This window comes from Bufo gargarizans, chromosome 4 (genome assembly GCF_014858855.1).
Source record: "Bufo gargarizans isolate SCDJY-AF-19 chromosome 4, ASM1485885v1, whole genome shotgun sequence".
NCBI classification, from domain to species: Eukaryota; Metazoa; Chordata; class Amphibia; order Anura; family Bufonidae; genus Bufo; species Bufo gargarizans.
The window spans coordinates 169,243,788-169,265,201 of record NC_058083.1 but is presented as its reverse complement, the minus strand read 5'-3'; the positions used below and the strand labels follow the sequence as shown (position 1 = coordinate 169,265,201).

The window sequence follows — 21,414 nt, the reverse complement described above, 5'->3', positions numbered from 1 at the left end:
AGTGTAATAATATTACAGGCTATAGCTACAAGAGAGGGGTCGTTGATCCAGGGAGTTATTCTGATTGTCTGATTGGAGTCGGGAAGGAATTTTTTTTCCCCCTAAAGTGAGGAAAAGTGTCTTCTACCTCAGAGTTTTTTTTTTCGTCCTCTGGATCAACTTGCAGGATAACAGGCCAAACCGGATGGACGGATGTCTTTTTTTAGCCTTATAAACTATGTTACCTCTTGCTGGCAGTGGGACTTTGAAACCACCATTGGCAGAAAAAAAGAAGAATGTTTGAGAATGGGTTTGTCGTCTCTAATCATTAGTTAAGGGGCCTTGCAGAAAAAGGCTTGAATCTCTCCTACTTTCTTTTCAGTAGTTATGGCTACCAAAAAAGCAGTTTTAAACGTTAATAATTTGATTGGAATCTCAGCGGTGGTCGTGTTTGCACACTATAGGAAAAAGCATCAGCCTCTCTGGTGGACAGGACCATGGGAGTGCACATAGACTGGCACTGTATCCTACAGTGTACAAGCACGACCACCACTGCTGGATTGCAGGGTGGTTGTAACCATAGAAACGAGCAGTGTATAATGTTATGGAAAAATGAATCAAAGCAGCAAAGGAAGCAAAATGGACAATCACAATACATTAGTAAGTGGCTTGTATTAACTTTCTCTAGATGATAAATGCTGCTTACTGAAGTGAGACAACCCCTTTAAGGCTGAAATCTGCACCTTTATATTACTTTGCTTTAGACCACCTATGTAGAGCTGCCTGTAGGAATTTATGGGCATACAAGGTCTCACCTATCTTTAGCAAAGACTAAAAAGGCTTTCCATGATCTAAGATGAATCTTAGAAGTTACATGCTTATGACTAGACATAATATTACTAGTTCAGACAATCCCTTGTTTCTTGATGGATCCCTTGTCAGATGGAGCTGTGTGATGTTTGGATGGTAGATCAGGCTGTTGTAGGAGATAGGGAATGTTCGGAAGTATCCAGAAGTTCCCTGCCAACAGTGAGGAGAAGCAGAAACCATTACCTGTTTGGCAAAAATGGAACTATGAGGATCACCTGAGCCCCTTCTTCCATAGTCTTATTGTCCTAGGAGTCAGCGAAAATGGAGGAAAAGCAAACAGAATCCCCTCCGACCAAGGTTGAGAAAAGGCATCCACGAACAGTGGTTAGTCTCTAGGAAAGGGAACAAAACACTTGTCTGTTTACAAAAAATGTCTGCAAACAGGTCCAATCACAGGGTAGCTCCATCTTTCCATGATCTGTTTGAAGATTTTGCAATTCAGGAACCATTCTGTCGCTTAAGGGGTTCCTGCTCAGGAAGTCTGCAATCTGGTTTTCTTTTCCTTCAAGGTGAACTGCCAGAACTGAGGCAAGATTTTTCTCTGCCCAAGATAATATTTTTGCTGACACTTCTACTATAGGAAGTCTCCTTGTCCCCCCTTGCTTGTTCAAATAGGTCTCTGCCATGACATTGCCTGAGAGCACTTTTACATGTCTCAGATTTTTGGGCAGAGGGCCCCGAAGGACTCCCAAACTGCTGAAAGTTCTCTTACATTTGATGCTTGAAGGCATCCCCATTTCCCCTGAACAATCTGAGGAAAGTGGCAAGTGGCACCCCATCCTCTTTTGCTGGTGTCTGTGGTGATCGTGACTAGATTGGTCGGTCTCCACCGCACCTCTTGGGTCAGATTCTTTTTCATCAACCACCAAATTACGAATAACTTTAATTGAGGGGGTGTTTTCTTTTTTTTTTTCTCCAAGGATAAAAGGCTTTTGTCACTTTTCTTTAGTAAAAAGGACTGAAGGGGGCTTCAGTGGGCCCAAGTCCATTTTATTGCTGGGATAGTAGAGGTTAATGAGCCCTGCAACTGCCATGCATATCGCATCTGGAAGAGTAAAAGTTGTTGGGGATTCAATCAGATAACCTGCCTTTATAATGGCCAGGACCCAGGGGGGGATTTGAAACTTTTTGCCTGAAAATATTATTTTAATCTTCCCCGCACCTGACTTCTGAGGTTATTGACTTTTCTGTTGTTGCTGGGAACAATTTCCTGGGCTGATAAGGAAACCCTTACCCCTTCCCCTTGATGACTGCAATCGACTAGAACGGTCCCTTTTTTTCTAGTCTGTCTTATTAAGTTTTTGTGAACGAAAATTACGGTATGTCTTTGCTGAAAGAACCTTGTTTCTACCGGGAAACCTTTTTTCCTGTCTGAGGCTCTCTCTAATGTCATCTAAGCCTAAGCTGAACAGTTTATTACCTTCTCAGGGGATAGCACAGTTTATTTTTAGATGATGCATCTCCAGACTACTTTCCTCGTAGCATTGGACAGGGCTGCAGATCTGGCCACTAGTCCTAAAATGTCGGCAGAAGAGTCGGCCAAGAAATTTGAGGCATTTTTCAAGACCGGACAGAAGGGAGGCAATTATTTCTTCCCTTGGGGTGCCGGCTACTAAATGTTCCTCCGAATTATTTATCCAGAGGGACAGAGACCTTGCTGTGCCAGTGGCCACAGTGCTAGGTCTAAAAAGGTCAGTAGAGGATTCACATTTTATTTTATTATTTTAAGGGACTGGCATCTTTTATCCATAGAATCTGTAATTAATCCTATGTCTTCAAAGCAAGGGAAGATTTTTGTTAAGTTCTGGCTACCAGAGCATCTACTTTTGGATATTTATCACGCACGACAGAATCTTCCTCTGCAAAAGGATATTCTTTAGTAATAAGTTTAGAAATACTGACATGAAGTGGAAACACTTTTTTCTCCTAGGTCTTTGCATAGATTTTGATTGCCTTGCTTCTTCCAAATTCATAGAGGCCCTAATGGTTTTTAGGGTCTCTGTTTTTTTGAAGGAAGAAAGCAGATGCCCAGAATCTTCCTCAGAAGACAAGGAGTCTGAATCGGAGACCAATTGACCTTCATCCGCATCTATATCTAAATCCAGGTCTGGAGAAGCCTCAGCTCTAGCAAACAAGGTGGAATGTTTAGGAGACATCCTAGAATCCACTGCTTAAATTTACTTCCTCCTATTATGGTTCTGATGTTATCGAGCAAGGAGGGAGACTCTTTAGAAAATCACATTGTCTGTGCACTTTGAGCAAAGCGGCTTTTTTATGTGAAGAGCCTAGGTTTTTCTTGCAAATTCTGCACTTTCAGGATCGCCAGGATCCTTCATTGCCAGTTTTTTTAAACACCCTTCCGTGGAGAAACTAAACACCATAAATAAGTGCATCAAACCTAACACTATAATAACCAAATAAGCATATTTGCTCCAGAGGAGGAGGCATACCTGGCTGAGGGCTCTGGGTGCATCTATAGGCTTATGTGCAGTCTCTTCCTCTGGTCCCAACATCAGTACTTCCGAGCCCAGTCTGTTATGCTCGCCAGCAACACCCCCATAGCAACTAGAGGCTCATTTGTAAATATTAAAACTTGGGACCAACAAAGGTACCTTCAGCTGCCAAGTGGACATGCATCAAGTCATTTGACAGGTACAAATCTGCTACAGACACCCTTTAAACATTATCATCCTGCAACCAGAGCAAAATGCCAAGCTGTAGGAAATGGCAGATGGGCAGTTCACCTCTGCAATCCCCCACTGCTATCTCTTCCTATAACTGAACTAGCTGCGATTTAGGATTTCATTAAACACAGTATGTCCCTAAGCATACCGTTATTCTTACTCATAGATCAGCATGAATCTAATAACTTCCCTTTTACCAGTTTTAGGCACCAGAGGCAATGCATGAATTTTCCTCTGAGACCTGGACAGCCCCCCACTGTAAAACTGGCTATACACATTCAACAGCTGGCGGCAACTTATCTCCTGGGAGAACAAAAGGATTGGGTGAAAATATTCAGTTTTCCCGATCCTTCTCTCCCCCCAACATCAATGTCAGGGGAGAGTCAGTAGGTTCCTTTACACATTAGGCTGTCAACCAAACATGCGTGTTCGGCCAACGCTACACTAATGTGTATGGGGGCCTTACAGGAGTTTTCTGGATTTCTGATATTGACCAATTGCCCCACTTAAGTGAATGGGAGGAAAGTGTGAACATGGTTTATCTGACTAGCTAGATGGGAATATAGGGAACTGGCAAGTCACCATAATTCCTTACTTGGATCACTAGAAAGGGGTTATTTGGAAATTTGATATTGATGACCTCCTCAGCAGGGGCCCAACTCCCAGGAACCCTGACAATCAGCTATGTAAAAGGCTGCTGTGAGCACTTATGTCTCTCCCTAGGCCAGTGACGTCACCGTACAAGTGAACGGGGTTGACAATATATGGCGCTGTGCTTGGCAAGCTGTGAAAAGTCTGCAGCGCTCACCCGACCTCTAGTGAGCAAAGCAGTCTCTTCAAACAGATGATTGGCGGGGGTTCAGGGAGTCAGACACCTGCCGATCTAATACCAACAACCCAATTCTGTGGATCCGCCATCCACTTTAAATTCCTAGATAAACTTTTAAATACCTGGCTGAAGAGGTCCGGCTCACCATGTATAAAACTTTAGGTTTAGCTTACAGATAATTGCTCTCTAATATTAAGTCAATGGTCTTTGGATTTATGGTGTTCTGCACAGGATGTAGGTTTATTATGAATTTGTATTTATTATAAATTGTTCATTATTCATTTTATTATAATTAATACACACTTTTCACCTTGGAGGGGATGGGGATCCTAACTTTACAGCAGGCCAAGCAGAACACGCACCATTTATGATGAGGAGTAGAGATGAGCAAATTTCAGGTTATGAAATTTGTTCACTGGTAAAAGGCGAATTGCGTTATGGATTCAGTTACCACGGACCATAACGCAATTCTGACGGAATTAATAACGGAATGCCTCTAAAGGCATTCAGTCATAGAATTGCACTATGGTCCGTGGTAACTGAATCCATAATGCAATTCTGCTTTTACTAGTAAAACGAAGCGTGAACGAATTCCATAACCTGAAATTCGCTCATCTCTAATAAGGAGCAGTGCGCCCCACTGTAATTGGGGGTAAAAAAAAAAAAAAAAAAAGCACTGTCTGCAGCTTTGTAAAGGGACTGAACGCATTCTTAGTGGGTAAATTCACACAAACGCGGCAGGCAAAAGGCACATACGACACGTATCTGGTTAAAAGCACTTGTTTATTGGTTACAATATCAATTCATGGCAACATATTGGTTTCACTGAGCCACTGTACAAATACAAAGAAAAAAAAATCAATTGTGGAAAAATATAAACAAAACGTTTATAGCAAGTGATTATTTCACAGGGAAATCTTTTATACAACAGCGACTGTTATAAAGGGAGAGAAAAAAAAAAAATATAATGCATGGCACGTCCCTGGTTTTTTTAATTGGCTTAAAATCTTTAAGACAGTTCTTAATACATACACGATCCAAAAGGCAGTGCAGAATTAATTCAGAATCCATATTTATAAAGCCTTTTGTCAGCAACAGATGAGTAAAAATGTTATAAAATGAATGTGTGAGAATTGTCCTCCTGGAAAGTGTAGATATATATTTTACAGCAACAAAAGCAACTAAACCTTGGACTTCTATGGATAGAAAGTGTAAGAACTCACATGTTAAAAGATGCTTTTTTTTGTTTGTTTTTTCATTATTTTTTTTACCATTTCCCCCCCCTCCCCCCAGAATGGAGAAACACACAGGATTAAGCACCACTATGTAAAGAAAGCAATAAAAGGCCGTAAAGATCTAGAGCTACTCTCCACTGACGTCCATATTAACTCGAACCCTAGCACACTGTGTGGTAGAAGAATTTGTGAGGCACATGTAATGTGTTTAATCATTTTATATCAATCAGTACACTGTTTGCACATATTACCATACGACACGGCATTAAACATTCTGCATGTATTTTATACAACCAGCAATTGGATAAAGATAGAAGAGAGACGAGGCCGGTGGTGCCTCGAAACTTAGGAAGAGATTTCACTAGCATGCATGCCAGAGTATGTATACAAGGTGCGCCATTAACCCATGCTTCATTACTTGCACAAACGCAGTCTTTCATTCTGTCACTCAACTAGAAAATTTCAGCTCAGGATGTAAAGCAGTCTGCCGTCGCCAAACTGCGTGAATACAGTACTTCAACCTCACAGCTGCAAGTCTCTTTCATTAGTGTTGGAATGTAATCTAGAGTGAGCAGTTTATACTGACAGGGGAAAGTGCAGTGTATGGATGATGCAGACTACAGTTCCACTCAAGTCAAATAGAGAAAGTGGTCTTCTTTGTCCTAGGAGGAAGAAGCATGTGGCCATTTTCGCCACTTCAGTTTACGTCGCAGATGGGTGGACCATAAGACAGATCAGAGTCCAGTGCAGGGAAATTGGCACAGTCTACTTATAAACAGCCTGGTAGTTGCACAATGTTGCCAGCTCCACCATGCACTGAAGCACAGCATAGAGGGTAAGGTAGTACACACCAATTTTCTACAGGCTGTGATAACGTGATGTTCCTTCACGCTCATATAGTCATTTAAAAAGGCATCTGCGCAAGCGCTGGGCCAGCCGTGCTGTGGGATCACCCCAGTCCTGCCCATCAATTCACTAGAAATCAATGATGGGGCAGACTTCTCCCCATGAATTGACACGTTAACAGGAGTTCCTTCCACAGAAGAGCTGCCCCAGCGACGACAGGTATTAGGACAGTGTGCCTATAGGTGCAGGCTGCACAGAGGTCATTTCCATTGCACAAAGGCGACAAGTAAACATAAAAGGCAGGCAAATAAAATACATTACAGTTGGCATTAATACAAAGGGTTATATATTGGCACATAGTGAATTCCCCAAAGTTATCTTAAAAAAAAAACAAAAAAAAAAAACAAACAGAACAAGTAGAACAATTGTATGTGTCAAAAGTCTCACAAGAGCAGGTGGTGGGTACCTTGGTGATCGGGAAGTACAATCTCTAGAACTACTATACCCAGATACAACACACCTGGCACGGTTAGTGTATGGGAAACTGAAAATGTATTTTATCGTTGGTGTCCAATGTCTCACTTTCCACCTTAGAACATACTAGGAGACCTATACTGAAAAATGGTGCTCTGGTTATTCTAACTAGCAAAGTACAAGACCTGATCACACAGAATCGCTTTTCCCACTGCTCCCCGTCACAAACAGAACCTTTCCGACAGCAGAAGAATCTGCGGATTTTGGGGCTGCAGGTTTACAAATGACGCCAGATTAACGCGTGGTCAGGACTTTGCAGCATGGTTAAGTGCACTGAGAAATCACCGTTCACGGGAACACACATTATGTCATGTGCTGAAGTCTGTTTGGTCTAAAAAAAAAAACTGTTGTGCTCAAAGGGAACACCATTATGGTCAAACTTGTCAAAACTTCTCCCATTACTTTAGTAACCAGAACAAAGAAAAATGCTGGGGGGAAAAAAGAAAAAAAAAAAAAATGCTGAAAAATGGTCCTAAACAATGCAGAGAATACTGAATATCCTGCTCGCAATTTGGTCCTCCATACTGAATTATCAATAGAATACTTGTGCAAAAAAAAAAAATATATAAAGTCTAAATTTTGATAAAGTGATCCGACTGGTATTTATTGGCACTTTTGAGAAGAAATGTGACAAAAGGCACAGTGCATCACAAAGGCTGCCTACCCCATAAACGGGTCGCCTACCCACGGTACATGCAGCCATTTTCTCACCTAACAACCTGGCATATCAAATAAAGTGGCTGCCAGTACAATCTGTAGGAAGTACACCCCCGATACTGAAGGACAAACTGATTTGGCACTGGATGCTCCAAGGGAAGGAATCAGACTGTTCTCCGTTATGAAATCAAAATTTAACAGGCCGCCACATTCTCCAACTGAGGGAAGCCGAGACTTGGACGCTGGATTTATCTGTAGAATCTGGGGCATCACTTCTGTGCCGCTAACACAAAACAAAGTGACACGTGGCGCTACACTGGAGAGGTGTTGGCTGTACAATTATACAAAGGGTCTGACGCATCACAACTTACAACACAGGGTTTCAATAGTCCGACTTGCCTACAGTATCGTGTATATGATCAGGGTGCTCTGGCTAGAAGTGACAGGAAGTCTGTTACCGACTCTAGACTCTTATTAGGGCTTTAGGTTGGATTGGTCTAAATTTTCATTGGGTTTAAAAAAAAAAAAAAAGTTTTTTCTTCTTCTTCAGTGCAGCTAGATGGAAAGTTTAGCAATTTACATTAGTGCATTCAAGTCAGAAACTAGAATAGCGGATTGGATTTTCCTGCGTATTACTTGGACTGCACAAAGGCATCAGTACACAACACCAGAGGTTCGCTGTCCCCATTAGGCCAAACAATGGAAGGGGGCAAGGTTAGAAACTGGCCTGCCTAAAAACGTGAAGATATACTACAACCGTATGGATACAAATACAAAGCAATGACTTCATTTCATCCACAGCAAATTCACAAAGAAAGGAAAAAAATAAAAATAAAAACAACAATCAAGTATATTTATCACTAAACTATTGTGGCGCTCAAAAAAAGCTACAATTCATATTCTTTAAATAAAAAAGGCATTTCATATTTGTTTTTTTTTCTATTTTTCGGTTTTGTTTTGTTTTTTTACATACAAACATTACATGATCGGCTGCTATAGTGTGTACATTCAATTATGTACAAAAAAAAAAAAAAAAGAAAAAAGATAAAATATCAGTACAGACTCAGCAGACTTTGAGCACAAAGCAGAAATCTTTTAACCGTGTGGCTGCTGTAAAGGTCTTATACACATAACCGACTTTTCTAGCAGCAAAAGGGTTAAAACAACTTAACCAAACCACAAAATAAAGACTGGCTCCTAGACTCTTGGTCACCATGATCCTGTGTGCTAGCCCCTTGAAATAGTCACCAATGCTCTTTCCCCTTTGAACCCCTAGGACTTCATTTAATTTTGTACTAGTTTAAAGAAAGCCTTTTTTTGTGTAATAATAATCAGTGAATAGAAAAACTTCACCTGCAAATACAAGGTAGAAATGTTATTATTTCACAGCTACAGGCTGCAGCATTGACCTCTCCAGATCTCGGTGGAGAATTTACAAGATCATTTTTCTTTGCCCAAGTTAATTCCAGATTCTGAGAAAACTGTCCCAAGACCCTGTAGCTACAGCCATGCCATCGTCGGTTACACCTAAACAGCTCACGCGGTTATCGTGGCCAGCAAGGACTCCTGCGGAGACAAAACAGACACAAACGGGTTAAACTTAACGCACTGGCCTTCATGGTGGAGGTGCTCATTTTTCTTAGTCTACCGCACAGATCCCCATGATGCTAATGACCCGGCTGAGGCCTGACTATAGAAAAAAAAAAAAAAAAGAAAGAAACGACCCCCACATTACAAGCACGCTGTTCACCTGGGGAGCCAGCAAACACTTACCTGCCCTTTCGCCTTTCAAAGTGTCCCACACGTTGCAGTTGAAATCATCATATCCTGCTAGTAACAGGCGGCCGCTTTTTGAGAAAGCTACGGAGGTGATTCCGCAGATGATATTGTCATGGGAATACATCATCAACTCCTGGTCTGCACGCAGGTCAAACAGCCGGCAAGTGGCATCATCCGATCCAGTGGCAAATGCATGCCCATTGGGGAAAAACTGAAAGTTACAGAAATGTTACTTAAACTCAGTTTAGGAAGACGTGATAGTTGCGTTTTATCTATCCAGTCCTATGGTTTCCAGGGAGGTAGGTTCAGTGTGGCAACCACTGAACAACCCTCCTGCCACTATGGGAACAGGACTGATAGCTGTCATGGTGTATACGGTCAGATAAAAGGCAGGGCATGCTACATTTTTACTGTAGGTCAGCCACTTTGTGATACTTACGCAGACTGCATTGATATCAGAAACGTGGCCAGTAAAAGACTGCCTACACATGCCATCACGAATATCCCACAGCTTAGAGGAAGCATCACAAGCACCGGAGACGAAGGTCCTCATGTCAGGGCTCAGAGACAGGCTCATCACATCTCCAGTGTGTCCTGTAAAGGTGGTCGTTTGCTGTCCAGTCTCTATATCCCACAAAGCACTGGAAAAAACATCACATCTTTAGCAAAGTCTACGTCATCCATTTTAACAGGAAAGGTATACACATTTCTACATTCATGCCAGAGTACATGAGGTGGAGAGGTGGCCATGCACGTGTGCAGCCATCTTCATTATAGATTTATGGGCGTACTCAGTTACTAGTCGGCCGTATCAGCAACATGCATGGTCTCTACTATTCTGGAGAGCGAATGAGGGAGAATCCGATTGCAGATTTTTATTTATGTTCTATTTTTTTAATACGATTATGGGGGTAGCCTACAGGGAAAATTCCTGGTGGGCCAACACCCAGTGGGCTATCCAAGCCATCCTGTCTGGCCAGGGACATAATGATCTATCTGCCTCTGCTGGGGCAGTATATTGCGCTACACTGTGGTATCTGCCTCTGCTGGGGCAGTATATTGCGCTACACTGTGGTATCTGCCTCTGCTGGGGCAGTATATTGCGCTACACTGTGGTATCTGCCTCTGCTGGGGCAGTATATTGCGCTACACTGTGGTATCTGCCTCTGCTGGGGCAGTATATTGCGCTACACTGTGGTATCTGCCTCTGCTGGGGCAGTATATTGCGCTACACTGTGGTATCTGCCTCTGCTGGGGCAGTATATTGCGCTACACTGTGGTATCTGCCTCTGCTGGGGCAGTATATTGCGCTACACTGTGGTATCTGCCTCTGCTGGGGCAGTATATTGCGCTACACTGTGGTATCTGCCTCTGCTGGGGCAGTATATTGCGCTACACTGTGGTATCTGCCTCTGCTGGGGCAGTATATTGCGCTACACTGTGGTATCTGCCTCTGCTGGGGCAGTATATTGCGCTACACTGTGGTATCTGCCTCTGCTGGGGCAGTATATTGCGCTACACTGTGGTATCTGCCTCTGCTGGGGCAGTATATTGCGCTACACTGTGGTATCTGCCTCTGCTGGGGCAGTATATTGCGCTACACTGTGGTATCTGCCTCTGCTGGGGCAGTATATTGCGCTACACTGTGGTATCTGCCTCTGCTGGGGCAGTATATTGCGCTACACTGTGGTATCTGCCTCTGCTGGGGCAGTATATTGCGCTACACTGTGGTATCTGCCTCTGCTGGGGCAGTATATTGCGCTACACTGTGGTATCTGCCTCTGCTGGGGCAGTATATTGCGCTACACTGTGGTATCTGCCTCTGCTGGGGCAGTATATTGCGCTACACTGTGGTATCTGCCTCTGCTGGGGCAGTATATTGCGCTACACTGTGGTATCTGCCTCTGCTGGGGCAGTATATTGCGCTACACTGTGGTATCTGCCTCTGCTGGGGCAGTATATTGCGCTACACTGTGGTATCTGCCTCTGCTGGGGCAGTATATTGCGCTACACTGTGGTATCTGCCTCTGCTGGGGCAGTATATTGCGCTGCACTGTGGTATCTGGCTCTGCTGGGGCAGTATATTGCGTTGCACAGTGGTATCTGGCTCTGCTGGGGCAGTATATTGCGTTGCACAGTGGTATCTGGCTCTGCTGGGGCAGTATATTGCGTTGCACAGTGGTATCTGGCTCTGCTGGGGCAGTATATTGTGTTGCACAGTGGTATCTGGCTCTGCTGGGGCAGTATATTGTGTTGCACAGTGGTATCTGGCTCTGCTGGGGCAGTATATTGTGTTGCACAGTGGTATCTGGCTCTGCTGGGGCAGTATATTGTGTTGCACAGTGGTATCTGGCTCTGCTGGGGCAGTATATTGTGTTGCACAGTGGTATCTGGCTCTGCTGGGGCAGTATATTGTGTTGCACAGTGGTATCTGGCTCTGCTGGGGCAGTATATTGTGTTGCACAGTGGTATCTGGCTCTGCTGGGGCAGTATATTGTGTTGCACAGTGGTATCTGGCTCTGCTGGGGCAGTATATTGTGTTGCACAGTGGTATCTGGCTCTGCTGGGGCAGTATATTGTGTTGCACAGTGGTATCTGGCTCTGCTGGGGCAGTATATTGTGTTGCACAGTGGTATCTGGCTCTGCTGGGGCAGTATATTGTGTTGCACAGTGGTATCTGGCTCTGCTGGGGCAGTATATTGTGTTGCACAGTGGTATCTGGCTCTGCTGGGGCAGTATATTGTGTTGCACAGTGGTATCTGGCTCTGCTGGGGCAGTATATTGTGTTGCACTGTGGTATTTGGTTCTGCTGGGGCAATATACTGTGTTACATTTTGCCATTTGGTTCTGCTGCAGTACCATATACCAAAGTGTAGTACAATATACTGCCCCTCTATGGTTTTGCTGCCCCTGACTACACCCACTTATGTTAGCCCCACCTTCTGTCAATTTGGGCCCACTTTAAAAGGGAATGGGTCATCAAAAAATGACATTGTTTAAAATCACATTTTTATGTTTAACATGCTTTTAAATAACTATGTTATTTTTACATTTTCCATGTCACCATCTAGATTTAAAATTTAAAACAAAAAACCCTGCAGATTTTGCACTGGTCACTAAGGCTACTTTCACACTCGCGTTTGGTGCGGATCCGTCATGGATCTGCACAGACGTATCTGTTCAGATAATACAACCGCATGCATCCGTTTGTATTATCTTTAACATATCCAAGATGGATCCGTCTTGAACACCATTGAAAGTCAACGGAGGACGGATCCGTTTTCTATTATGCCATATTAACCAATACAAAACACACATATATGAAATACAATATTTTATTAATATGTCACTTAAAACGACACAATTACAATAATAATAAATATAGTATGAAATGCAGTACTGTGGTGGCGCTACAGAACAGCGCCCCACCAAGGATATGCAAGAAATGTTGTAGTACCCACAACCCCTCGTCTTCAATCAGCCCTCATAAACAGAAGAAATTGATCTCAACATCGGCTCAGGGGAGACAAAGGGTTAAAATCAAAGTGCAAGTGCTGGTAGTTAGTAAAGGATGTGAACCCAACAGTAGGAGCAGTATATATGTCCCACACCCACTAGGGATGTTGTAATAAATGACCTGCATACACTACATGTCACATCAACATAAACTGAGCCAGCACATATAAATACCACATAACGAATACTGGGAAACAAACTTACAATCCCTGGTGAGCGGACCCCTGACGCACGTTTCGCCAAGCTTTTTCAAAGGGGCGTGTCTATCCTGCCAATTACTCAGCTTTAAATCCAGTCTTAGATGGGGAAGAACCAATCCGCTGCCTCATTAACTAATAAAGCTCCACCCATTGTCCACCTCCAGATGACAAATCATGTCATCACTTCCGCCCACATCTTCCCCCAAGTTAGGTGTGCGGCGTGCTCACATGGAGTGGGGGAAGATGTGGGCGGAAGTGATGACATGATTTGTCATCTGGAGGTGGACAATGGGTGGAGCTTTATTAGTTAATGAGGCAGCGGATTGGTTCTTCCCAATCTAAGACTGGATTTAAAGCTGAGTAATTGGCAGGATAGACACGCCCCTTTGAAAAAGCTTGGCGAAACGTGCGTCAGGGGTCCGCTCACCAGGGATTGTAAGTTTGTTTCCCAGTATTCGTTATGTGGTATTTATATGTGCTGGCTCAGTTTATGTTGATGTGACATGTAGTGTATGCAGGTCATTTATTACAACATCCCTAGTGGGTGTGGGACATATATACTGCTCCTACTGTTGGGTTCACATCCTTTACTAACTACCAGCACTTGCACTTTGATTTTAACCCTTTGTCTCCCCTGAGCCGATGTTGAGATCAATTTCTTCTGTTTATGAGGGCTGATTGAAGACAAGGGGTTGTGGGTACTACAACATTTCTTGCATATCCTTGGTGGGGCGCTGTTCTGTAGCGCCACCACAGTACTGCATTTCATACTATATTTATTATTATTGTAATTGTGTCGTTTTAAGTGACATATTAATAAAATATTGTATTTCATATATGTGTGTTTTGTATTGGTTATCATGAGTTTGACTCACATATGATCTCTCAATCTTTGAGGATTTATTCGGTTATTCTATTATGCCATATTGTGTCATAGAAAACGGATTCGTTCCCATTGACGTCCAGTGCGTGTCAGAACGGGTCTGTTTGGCTCAGCTGCTTTAGACGGAAACCAAAACGCTGTGTCCGCCTCCAGAGCGGAATGGAGACGGAACGGAGGAAAACTGAGGCATTCTGAGCGGATCCTTTTCCATTCAGAATGCATTAGGGCAAAGCTGATGTTTTGGCCGCTTGTGAGAGCCCTGAACGGATCTCACAAATGGAAAGCCAAAACTCCAATGTGAAAGTAGCCTTAGCCTAATAATAGGCGCCACTTCTAGGTCTGTACAGATCAGTTTACTGCAGTTACCTGCTTATCTATATCTAGTCATGCTGTGTGACCTGTGCCGAGGTCAGGAAAGAATAGATATGTTCTAACAATCACCTATTGTGAATGGGGGATCCTGTGTTATCTATACAGGGGTGATACCTGCCATTCTAATTCTGCCTGTAATGATAAGGAGATGACTGCAGTAAAATGATCTGTATGACCAAGAAGTGGTGCCCATTAGTCTTAGTGGCTTGTTTAAAAGGGAACCTGTCACCGGGATTTTGTGTATAGAGCTGAGGACATGGGTTTCTAGATGGCCGCTAGCACATCCGCAATACCCAGTCCCCATAGCTCTGTGTGCTTTTATTGTGTAAAAAAAAACAAAGCGATTTGATACATATGCAAATTAACCTGAGATGAGTCCTGCCCCTGACTCCTCTCACGTACAGGACACATCTCAGGTTAATTTGCATATGTATCAAATAATTATTTTTTTACACAATAAAAGCACACAGAGCTATGGGGACTGGGTATTGCGGATGTGCTAGCGGCCATCTAGCAACCCATGTCCTCAGCTCTATACACAAAATCCTGGTCACAGGTTCCCTTTAAATACAGATATTGACATTAACAAAAAAAAAGTTCTTTAAACATATGTTTAATGTAAAAACATGATTTAAACAATTGGTTATTTTCTGATGACACATTCCCTTTAAATCTATAAGAATCTTTTACATAGGCAATGAGAACTAATTATCAATAATCGGCGCTTGTATAAGGACCTTCATGCGGGCTGATAAATGCCCAAACAAGCAGCCACATGAATGATCCTCTCTTTAGATGGGGCAACGTTCTGCTGGCATAAAGAGCTGGTCAGAGGACAAACCAATATTGCTTTTTGGCTGACTGGGGTATAGATGGGCCAAAAATGTTCCTTCCTTAAGGCGCTTGGCCTAGAAAAGGTTTGCACTCCCGCTCTGAGGTAATAATATTCTGCTCTGGTCATGCATCATGGGGCACACTTGTCCTAGAATTTCCTTCATGGTAATTCACAGTGCGATCACCTTCAGCAGTGTATTACATTACATTTTTTACTTTATCATACATTGTGCTCCCCCCATAAAAAAGAAGGTCAGACAAGGCATTTGGGTCATTTTATATTATAGATTATTATTATTACTATTATTGCTGCCGATTCATCCTGCAACTGGCTGGGGCAGACGTATTTGCACTAGTCACAGGTGGAATACAGCTCCCCGACATGCACTGCAGACACTGCCTCCTCTATGGCGAGCCCAGTGTCACCCACAAGCTCCCCGCTCCCGCACAGTTTAAAGGGCATCTGTCGGCACATTTGTACCTATGAAGCTGGCTGCCCCGTTACATGGGCGCTTGGCACCTGAAGGCATACAAGCCAGTTTCATCTGCTGACAGATGCTCAAAAAGCAATGGACACAAAGAAAAGTGTTTTAGTTTTTTTTTTTCCTGCAGTATTTACCAAGTTGTATCTCCAGAGCTTGTGACGATCTGGTTGTCATCTAGGAAGCGGCAACATGAGAGGTATCCTGAAAGTGCAGAAAGAAAACTTCTGTAAGTGACGGGTACAACAGTAACACTCACTCCAAGGAGTTAACTCTCCGAAAAAAATAAAAAGAACCCGCCATAACTACGTCCCAGAAACCACCTACAAATGTTGCACCAATATCAAAGCCAAACACATATGGGTTTTGCATTAAATAGGCTTGCATGTACTCTATCCATCCTACTGCCTTTTGAACTAACGAGTAAAGTGTATTTTACATTGAAACACCAGAACTGGCTGCTAAAGGCGAACTGTTTACAGTGCTCTTACACAGGGAGAATAGGGGAAGCACTTTATGTACTACTTCCCCATACTCCTCTACTATCAGACTGAAGGATCCAATAAACAGAAGGCCTTGCTTTATGACAGTTTATGTATGCAGCACTGCAGACAGAATACAGACCGCCGTGAACAGCACATTGTGTGCTGCCGCTGACAGCGGAGGATAGGAGCAGCCAAATTAGGTCTTACAGTTTAAACTGATGACTAATGCTTGTGATGAAGTCATTCCTACTACTGATGGATCTGCAGCAATCGCTCTAAAAGCAAGACCCAAGTGCAAGTTCTCCAGAGGTTAGCAGGCCCGTACACACGTGCTGGTCTGAGATTGGCTGCAGCAAACCAATCACTGGCCTTAAAGGGGTTGTGCCGATATTAACTTAGCCCCTGTCCATAGGATGGGTGAATAAGCATCTGACTGTTAAAGATCTGACCGCTGGGAGCAGGTCCAGCTGCATTCATTCTCTATGGGATTGCCAGAGTACACAGCTCTGCCATTTCTGACAAGCCCATAAGGAGTGAATGCAGGGGAAGTGTACATGCTCAACCTGCAGCTCCATTTATTTAAGGGAACAGGATCTCAGTTCTTGTGACTGCTGGAGGTCCAAGTGGTCTAACCCCCACCAATCAGATGCCTTTAGTGGCACAATCCCTTCAACAGCATCTTTGAGGCCACTGATTGGCTGCTGTGGTCACATTAATTGCTGTGACATCAACTCTGCCATTCTGGTCCTCCCTTACAGGGTTGCAGGGCTGATGTGGCAGGCAGTTCAACAGGTAAGGCTTAAAATTTACACCACCCCTGCAGGTGCCCCACTGTTTCTTTAATCTGGGGAACTCAAACAGAAAGTCCACAAAAGACACCGACTGCAACCACAAAAACGGCAGAACCCGGCAATATGAGAGGAGTCTTGGGAACTCAGATATGCACAGTCAGTAATCGTAGTTAACATAACCAATTCGGAAAAATAAATAAATTGGTGGCATAATAAGGGGAATATAAACAAGCGTGTCCTTCATATAAATCATCAAGTATAGTTATGTGTACCCAGAATGCTGTGTGCCAAGAAACCGGCAAACAGAATAAAAACCTCCCTTTTTTGATTGTCACCGCTGCAGCCAGAAATAAAAGAGCCCTGCTGGGAGAACCTGAGCAGCAACGTGGGATCTCTGGTAAATAATCTAGTCCTTATTACAGCTCAACCACCTGAGTTGTCCCGTTTCCTCTTGAAACCAGACAACCCCTTTTATTATATAAAATAAAGAAAAAACAAAGATGATTGGCTTGCCAGACATATGAAGGACCCTAGGTGAAGGGTTACTGTTCCTACAAACCTGTCCAAAAAGCTAAGGCTAGGCTTCTACAGTTATGCTGTGACATAACAAATAATCTCGAGACAACCTTCAGCTCATCATCTGGGGTAATCCCCGATTCCACACACCAGCACCATGAGTTCCAGCTGGAGATGGACGAGGATGCACGTGTTTTGTCATGGTTCTTACCTGTGTGTCCTGGGAGCTCTCTACTCACTCGCACGTTTCCTTCTCTGGTTTTCAGGTTATAAATGGAGCAGATATTATCTAATCCTCCACAAGCTACATAGTTTCCAGATGGCGCATAAGCACAAGTCATCACCCAGGAGGACCGCAGAGGAATGGCGTGCATCTAAAAGGAGAGGGCAGCACAGTTACCATATAACAAAGCCTGGTCCGGAATTATTCTTCATCATCAGATCAAATGAGCCGCGACCAAGCATCAAGACATGCAAAACAATCATAGGAGGCTCTGTTCACATTCTTCTTTACGGTCATGAGATACACTGGTAAAAATTTGACATATGCAAACAAATCCACTGGCAACAAAGTCAAAAAATTTGGTGCATGCCAATTTTGAACTAAAATTTCCAACTTTCAATCAAGTGGGTAGGGCCTAGCAGAAGTGTTAGTGGACTCTTCGGTGCCACAGATTTCTTATTGGTGTAAATCTGGCAATCTGAAATGTATGCCATCAATGACCAGGTGTCGATTTCAGTTTGTAGAATACAGACAGGCTGAGAGGAGCCAAGTTTCCTGTATTTACTCTAATGGACTTTTAGTAAGGCTACATGCACACAACCGTTGTGCGTTTTGCGGTCTGCGGCACGGACAGCCCTTAACATAACTGCCTATTCTTGTCCGCAAAGCACGGACAAGAATAGGACAGGTTATATATATTATTTTTTTGCGGGGCCACGGAACGGACAGCACACAGAGTGCTGCCCGCATTTTTGTGGACCCATTGAAGTGAATGGGTCTGCATCCGAGACGCCAAAACTGCGGCTCGGATGCGGACCAAAACAACGGCCGTGTGCATGCTGTGGCTTCTAAAAGAGGGACCAGGCACGTCACCATGCTCAACTGGTCAAACCCTAAAATAATCCAAACTTTTACTAAACCGCTGAAATGACAGAAAAGCATTTGTCTTCAGGAGTGAGAATGTATAGGGGTGGTCACATCATAGACAACCTCTAACATGGAAGCTGTGGGTCTGCCCCCTAGACAGGTGCATCCACTGTACATTACCCATGTACCCGATATATGAAGGGATCCGAGAACGATCCTGAAGAGGGCATGTCAAGGTGAGACCACCCCTTTAAAACATAATTTGATCAGGAATAGACAGCAGTACATGCACATGGGAGACCGAATAGTCATTTACCTTATTTGTTGTATAACTGTCCCAAATAATTAATTTCCCATCTTGAGATGCGCTCACTAATAGCCTAGGGAAATACAAGGAAGACAAGTGTAAGAAATGGTAAAAGCAAAGGCAATCCCCATTAATGGGAAAATCATGAGGAAGGCATCCGAGGCACGGGTGAGATTTGTAGATGCAGTTTACTATACCTAGCTGTGATATAAAACACACATACCTTGAATCTGAACCCCAGTGCATGGCATAAATTTTAGCTAAGTGACCTCGCAATGTGCGTCGAGTACGCATTTGGATTCGGCCTACGGAGTCCAAACTGGTTGTGATCTATGGTGGCGGGAAAATTGAAAGAGAAAAAGTTACAAGGGAACAGTGGAAGGAAGTTGTCAGAAAAGTACGTTCACATAGAACAAGTACCTGAACAAGGGTTGTGTCGCTGCATGCTTTCCGGGCATCCTAAGGGGAAGAAGGGACAAATCAGTTGTAATGTATCAGAAATTCCCTGTGAAGGGAGGCAGTTTATAGCATTGTATAACCCTTTTAAGGGCTTCCTTTATATGTCTTGGTTATCTGCTTATTTTTCTTAAAACTTAATTTTTCTTCTTATTCTGGGATGATATTTGGGGGCTTTGGAACCAATTACCAGTTTTCCCATAGAATTAGGGACACAAGGTACTATGGTTTCAACATACAATGGTCATCCGGGAACCAATATTGTAACTTGAGGAACGACATACCTAAGCCATCGGTGTAAGGCTGGATTCACACACATGGATTCCAGAGTCTGCATTCTGGATGCAATACCTAGTCTGCCCACTGGCATGTATGCCTAACTTCACAGTATCATAGAACCCTATGACCCTGTGAGTACAGGTCAGCAAAACCGCGGTTGGCTGGGACCCACATCCAGAATAAGGACTCTGACCTAACAAAAGGATTCACTGGACAAATTCTAGTATACATGCAATACTACATTCTGCATATAAAACTTGCAGTTCACGCAAATGCATTTTGTCAATGTGTCAGTAACTTCCTGGCAGATTATTAGAAAATGCCAGTAGTTAAACTGCTTTAGGATCAGGTTTATATTTGCACAATGAGGCTGGAACCCCCGTCCACTTTTATAGCCTTTCCTAATAAAAGGCTTACAAGGGTATTCAGGTCGTTTAAAAGTTATCCCCTATACAAAGGACGGGGATAACCATTACACTGGTGGGGGTCCTACCAATGGTTCTCTAACCGATCATGAGAAAGAGAACCCCATACCCCCCACAGCCCCCGAAATTAAAGGAGCAGCAGGTTCAGCATATGCTCGGGAGTTAGAGACAGCCAAGCACAGCCACTTCCAGAACTCCCATAGAGATGAATGGAGCAGAAGGTCGCATGCCCTACCTGCCACTCCATTCAGGGGTGCTGGGTCTCCGTTCTCATGATCACTGGGGGGGTCCCAGCAATAGTACTCCCACAATCCAATAGTTATCCTCTATCCTGTGGATAGGGTATCACCTAAACGGAATACCCCTTTAAATGGGGTTGCCCAAATTATAAACAAAAAATAAAATAAAAAAAATGGTGAAAGGTGTTAAAACAAAAGGAATATGCACTCACTAATTCAACCCCACTCCAGTGCCACTGATCTAGTATGAATCACTGGCCTCGATGGTCTTGTCCTGACTACTGCTGAGGCCAACGACTGATTACAGGAGTCAGGTGTGGTAAAGGCAGTCAGATCATGGATGCAGTGGTGGGGCAGATGGAAGTGGTGGTGCATTTTCTGACCACCCTCTAATCAGATAACGTCAGCAAAGAACTAAACAAAATGAAGGGTGCAGTTCTACAACACTGGCTTAAAGGTGTATTGCAGTTAGTTTAAGGTTTCTCCTAGCCACAGGATCAAGGAGCAGGGGGAGGCGTTGTTCCTGCTCCTAGAGGCTCCGTTCTCCCACCTTTGTCGCCTCCCTCCAAGTCTTGATTGACAGGTCCAGGCAGTGCTCGCATATGTCTGCCAGCCCTGTACTCTGGTGAAATCTCGCACCGCAAGCGCGGCGAGGAAGCTAGCAGCCTGCGAGCGTCTTTCCCTCACCGCGCCTGCGCCAAATGCTGAACGGCACGAGATTTCACCAGATTTCCCTCTTTAAGGGCCCAGTGTATTCTGTAAGTTCCTGGGCCAGGAAACCCAGGGAGAAAAGAAGGTCTTACTCGGATCTGATTCCGCAGCTGCTCCGCTTCTTGTCGTAACTGTTCCAGTTCACTCATCTTGAAAGCCTGGAACTATTACACACCTAGGCCACAAACAGCAAGAACAGATCTGGAAAGAGAAGAAAAACCAGATAATATCAAGTGAATTAGTCACACAACATTCACTTCACATATAGGAATAACACCCACACCATAAACCCACCAGATCATCACATGCAATCTAGCAATACTTCTACCTGGATAGTTTCAGTTTATACACTGGATGCTGTTGTGCTTTTTTAATTTTTGTTTCTTTTTAGTTAAACTATTCACACAGCCGAATG

General features: G+C 43.6%; 1 protein-coding gene across 2 annotated transcripts in view; it reads right to left on the bottom strand.

Moving 5' to 3' along the window:
- Window positions 1-5,126: 5,126 nt before the first annotated feature.
- Window positions 5,127-21,414, bottom strand: part of GNB4 (G protein subunit beta 4) — a 117,225-nt gene continuing 100,937 nt past the window's right edge. For both annotated transcript variants that reach the window (XM_044292582.1, XM_044292581.1), the window contains exons 2-10: window positions 21,092-21,200; window positions 19,310-19,348; window positions 19,113-19,219; window positions 18,899-18,962; window positions 17,704-17,866; window positions 15,838-15,904; window positions 9,853-10,054; window positions 9,408-9,624; window positions 5,127-9,200 (exon numbers count right to left, since the gene is read on the bottom strand). In XM_044292582.1, the coding sequence (XP_044148517.1) occupies window positions 9,094-9,200; window positions 9,408-9,624; window positions 9,853-10,054; window positions 15,838-15,904; window positions 17,704-17,866; window positions 18,899-18,962; window positions 19,113-19,219; window positions 19,310-19,348; window positions 21,092-21,148 (1,023 nt within the window). In that variant the 5' untranslated portion in view covers window positions 21,149-21,200 and the 3' untranslated portion in view covers window positions 5,127-9,093. The remainder of the gene's footprint in view (window positions 9,201-9,407; window positions 9,625-9,852; window positions 10,055-15,837; window positions 15,905-17,703; window positions 17,867-18,898; window positions 18,963-19,112; window positions 19,220-19,309; window positions 19,349-21,091; window positions 21,201-21,414) is intronic.